General features: G+C 48.1%; 1 protein-coding gene across 1 annotated transcript in view; it reads right to left on the bottom strand.

Annotated features, from left to right (window-relative positions):
* Nucleotides 1-805, bottom strand: part of EIF4H (eukaryotic translation initiation factor 4H) — a 29001-nt gene extending 28196 nt beyond the window's left edge. The window contains exon 1 of the mRNA XM_017867327.1: nt 732-805. Within this exon, the coding sequence (XP_017722816.1) occupies nt 732-805 (74 nt within the window). The remainder of the gene's footprint in view (nt 1-731) is intronic.
* Nucleotides 806-2935: the final 2130 nt, after the last annotated feature.

Raw genomic sequence — 2935 nt, 5'->3', positions numbered from 1 at the left:
CTAATTTTGTATTTTTAGTAGAGACAGGGTTTCACCATGTTGCCCAGGCTGATCTTGAACTCCTGACCTCAAGTGATCCACCCGCCTTGACCTCCCAAAGTGCTGGGATTGCAGGCATGAGCCACTGTTCCCGGCTCTAATTTGCTTTGTAAAACATTTATTTGTAGAGACAGAGTCTCACTATGTTGCCCAGGTTTGTCTCGATCTGCTGGCTTTTAAGTAGTCCTCCTGCCTCTGCCTCCTAAAGCGCTGGGATTACAAGCTTGAGCCACTGTGCCCTTCCAACTTTTATATTTGAGTATCTTCTCCTTCATAGCAATATTAAGATTGACAGAGCACTATCAATTCATGAATTAATGGTGTTGAACTCACTTATTCGTTTTTCTGTGCCTTTTGCTTCCCAAGTAATAAAACACTTTGCTGCCTGATAGACCTAGATTGAACCTAGGCTCAGTGAACCTCTTACTGGCTGAGTGACCTCAAGGATGTTGCTTACCTGCTTTAATATGTCCGTTTTCTCATCTATATAAAGAGATAATGTCAACTACCTCTTCAGTGTTGTAAAGATTCAAATTAGTAAATATTTGTAAAATTCCTGGCACACAATATATATTGGGGACCTGCCAAGGTGTCTGGCACCATTATGCGTGCTTTACCCGTAGATAATTATTTCCAAACCTGTTTAACAGCTGTGGAACCGCCCAGAGAGAAAGAGACTTGCCCAAAGTCACGTAGCTTTGACCGAAGCACATGGCTCCAATGGTTTCTTCTCCTTGCACAGTTTAAACTTGGACCCCTGCTCCATACTCCTGCCCCCATTACTCTATTACTCTTATTTGATTTACTTTTTCTTTTTTTTTGGTAGAGATGGGTCTTGCCATGTTGCCCAGGCTGGTCTTGAACTCCTGACTTCAAGTTATTCTCCCTCCTTGGCCTCCCAAAGTAGTGGGATTACAGGATTACAGAGGGGAACCACGCACCCAGCCACTCCATTACTCATTTTTATTTTATTTTGTTTTTTTTGAGACAAGGTCTCGCTCTGTCGCCCAGGCTGGACTGCGTGATCTCAGCTGACTGCAGCCTCTGCCTCCAGCATTCAAGCCATTTTCCTGCCTCAGCCACTGCGTAGGTGGGATTACAGGTGTGTGTTACCATGCCTGGCTAATTTTTGTATTTTTGGTAAAGATGGGGTTTCAATGTGCTGGGCTCCCAAAGTGCTGGGATTACAGGCGTGAGCCACCATGCCTGGCCACTCCATTACTCTTTTTTTACTTTTTTTTTCTTTTGAGATGGAGTCTCACTCCAGCCCAGGCTGGAGTGCAGTGGTGCCATCTTGGCTCATTGCAACCTCTGCCTCCCAGGTTCAAGCAGTTCTCCTGCCTGAGCCTCCTGAGTAGCTGGGACTACAGGCACTGTTCACCATGCACGGCTAATTTTGTTTTTTTTTTACGGGGTTTCACCATGTTGGTCAGGCTAGACTCGAACTCCCGACCTTAGGTGATCCGCCCGCCTTGGCCTCCCAAAGTGCTGGGATTACAAGCGTGAGCCACTGCACCCGGCTACTCCATTATTCTTAAAATGCATCAAATTGCATTTGACTAAAGGGACACATTAAGGGCTGGGCGCAGTGGCTCACGCCTGTAATCCCAGCACTTTGGGAGGCTGAGGCGGGTGGAAAAATTAGCTGGGTGTAGTGGTGCATGCCTGTAATCCCAGTTACCTGGGAGGCTGAGGCAGGAGAATCACGTGAAACTGTGAGGTAGAGGTTGCTGTGAGCTGAGGTTGCACCATTGCATTCCAGCCTGGGCAACAAGAGCGAAACTCCGTCTCAAAAAAAAAAAAAAAAGGCTGGGCGCGGTGGCTCATGCCTGTAATCCCAGGACTTTGGGAGGCCGAGGCAGGCGGATCACGAGGTCAGGAGATGAAGACCATCCTGGCTAACACGGTGAAACCCCGTCTGTACTAAAAATACAAAAAGTTAGCTGGGCGTGGTGGCAGGCGCCTGTAACCCCAGCTACTCAGGAGGCTGAGGCAGGAGAATCACTTGAACCCCGGGAGGCGGAGCTTACAGTGAGCCGAGATTGCGCCACTGTACTCCAGCCTGGGTGATAGAGCTAGACTCTGTCTCCGGGGAAAAAAAAAAAAAAAAGGGAAACGTTAATATTTATTCCTAAGTGGCCTTACATTTTTTTTTTTCTTCCAAAGTGTCCCAGTCCAAAGTTACTTCAGGGTGAGATCTTGAAGGACAGGAGCCATGTTAAGGAGTTTACGTCCCACAGGACCTTACACGTGGGAGAAGGGGTGCAGTTTGTCATTAATAAAGTAAAAATCGGGGCGTGGTGGGTAATTCCAGCATTTTGGGAAGCCAAGGTGGGAGTGTTGCTTGACCCCAGGAGATGGAGACCAGCCTGGGCAACATAGTAAGACCCCACCTCTACAAAAAATAAAAATTAGCCAGGTGTGGTTGCACATGCTTGTGGACCCAGCTACTTGGGAGAGCCTGAGGTGGGAGGATCGCTTGAGCCAGGGTGTTGAGGCTGTAGTGAGCCATGATCACACCACTGCACTCCAGCTTGGGCCACAGAATGAGATCCCATCAAAAAACATCATAATAGGCCGGGCGCGGTGGCTCAAGCCTGTAATCCCAGCACTTTGGGAGGCAGAGGCGAGCAGATCACGAGGTCAGGAGATTGAGACCATCCTGGCTAACACAGTGAAACCCCGTCTCTACTAAAAATAAAAAAAAAAAGCCAGGCGTAGTGGCGTTCGCCTGTTGTCCCAGCTGTTGGGAAGGCTGAGGCAGAAGAATGGCGTGAACCCTGGAGGTGGAGCTTGCAGTGAGCTGAGATTGCGCCACTGCACTCCAGCCTGGGTGACAGAGGAAGACTGCATCTCAAAAAAAAAAAAACCAGCATCATAATAAAGTTCTGTTTTT

The sequence above is a fragment of the Rhinopithecus bieti genome, unplaced genomic scaffold (assembly GCF_001698545.2).
Source record: "Rhinopithecus bieti isolate Rb0 unplaced genomic scaffold, ASM169854v2 scaffold_3858, whole genome shotgun sequence".
Taxonomy (NCBI): Eukaryota; Metazoa; Chordata; class Mammalia; order Primates; family Cercopithecidae; genus Rhinopithecus; species Rhinopithecus bieti.
Note: the sequence above shows the minus strand (reverse complement) of the source record. Positions and strands in the feature narration are given on the sequence as shown.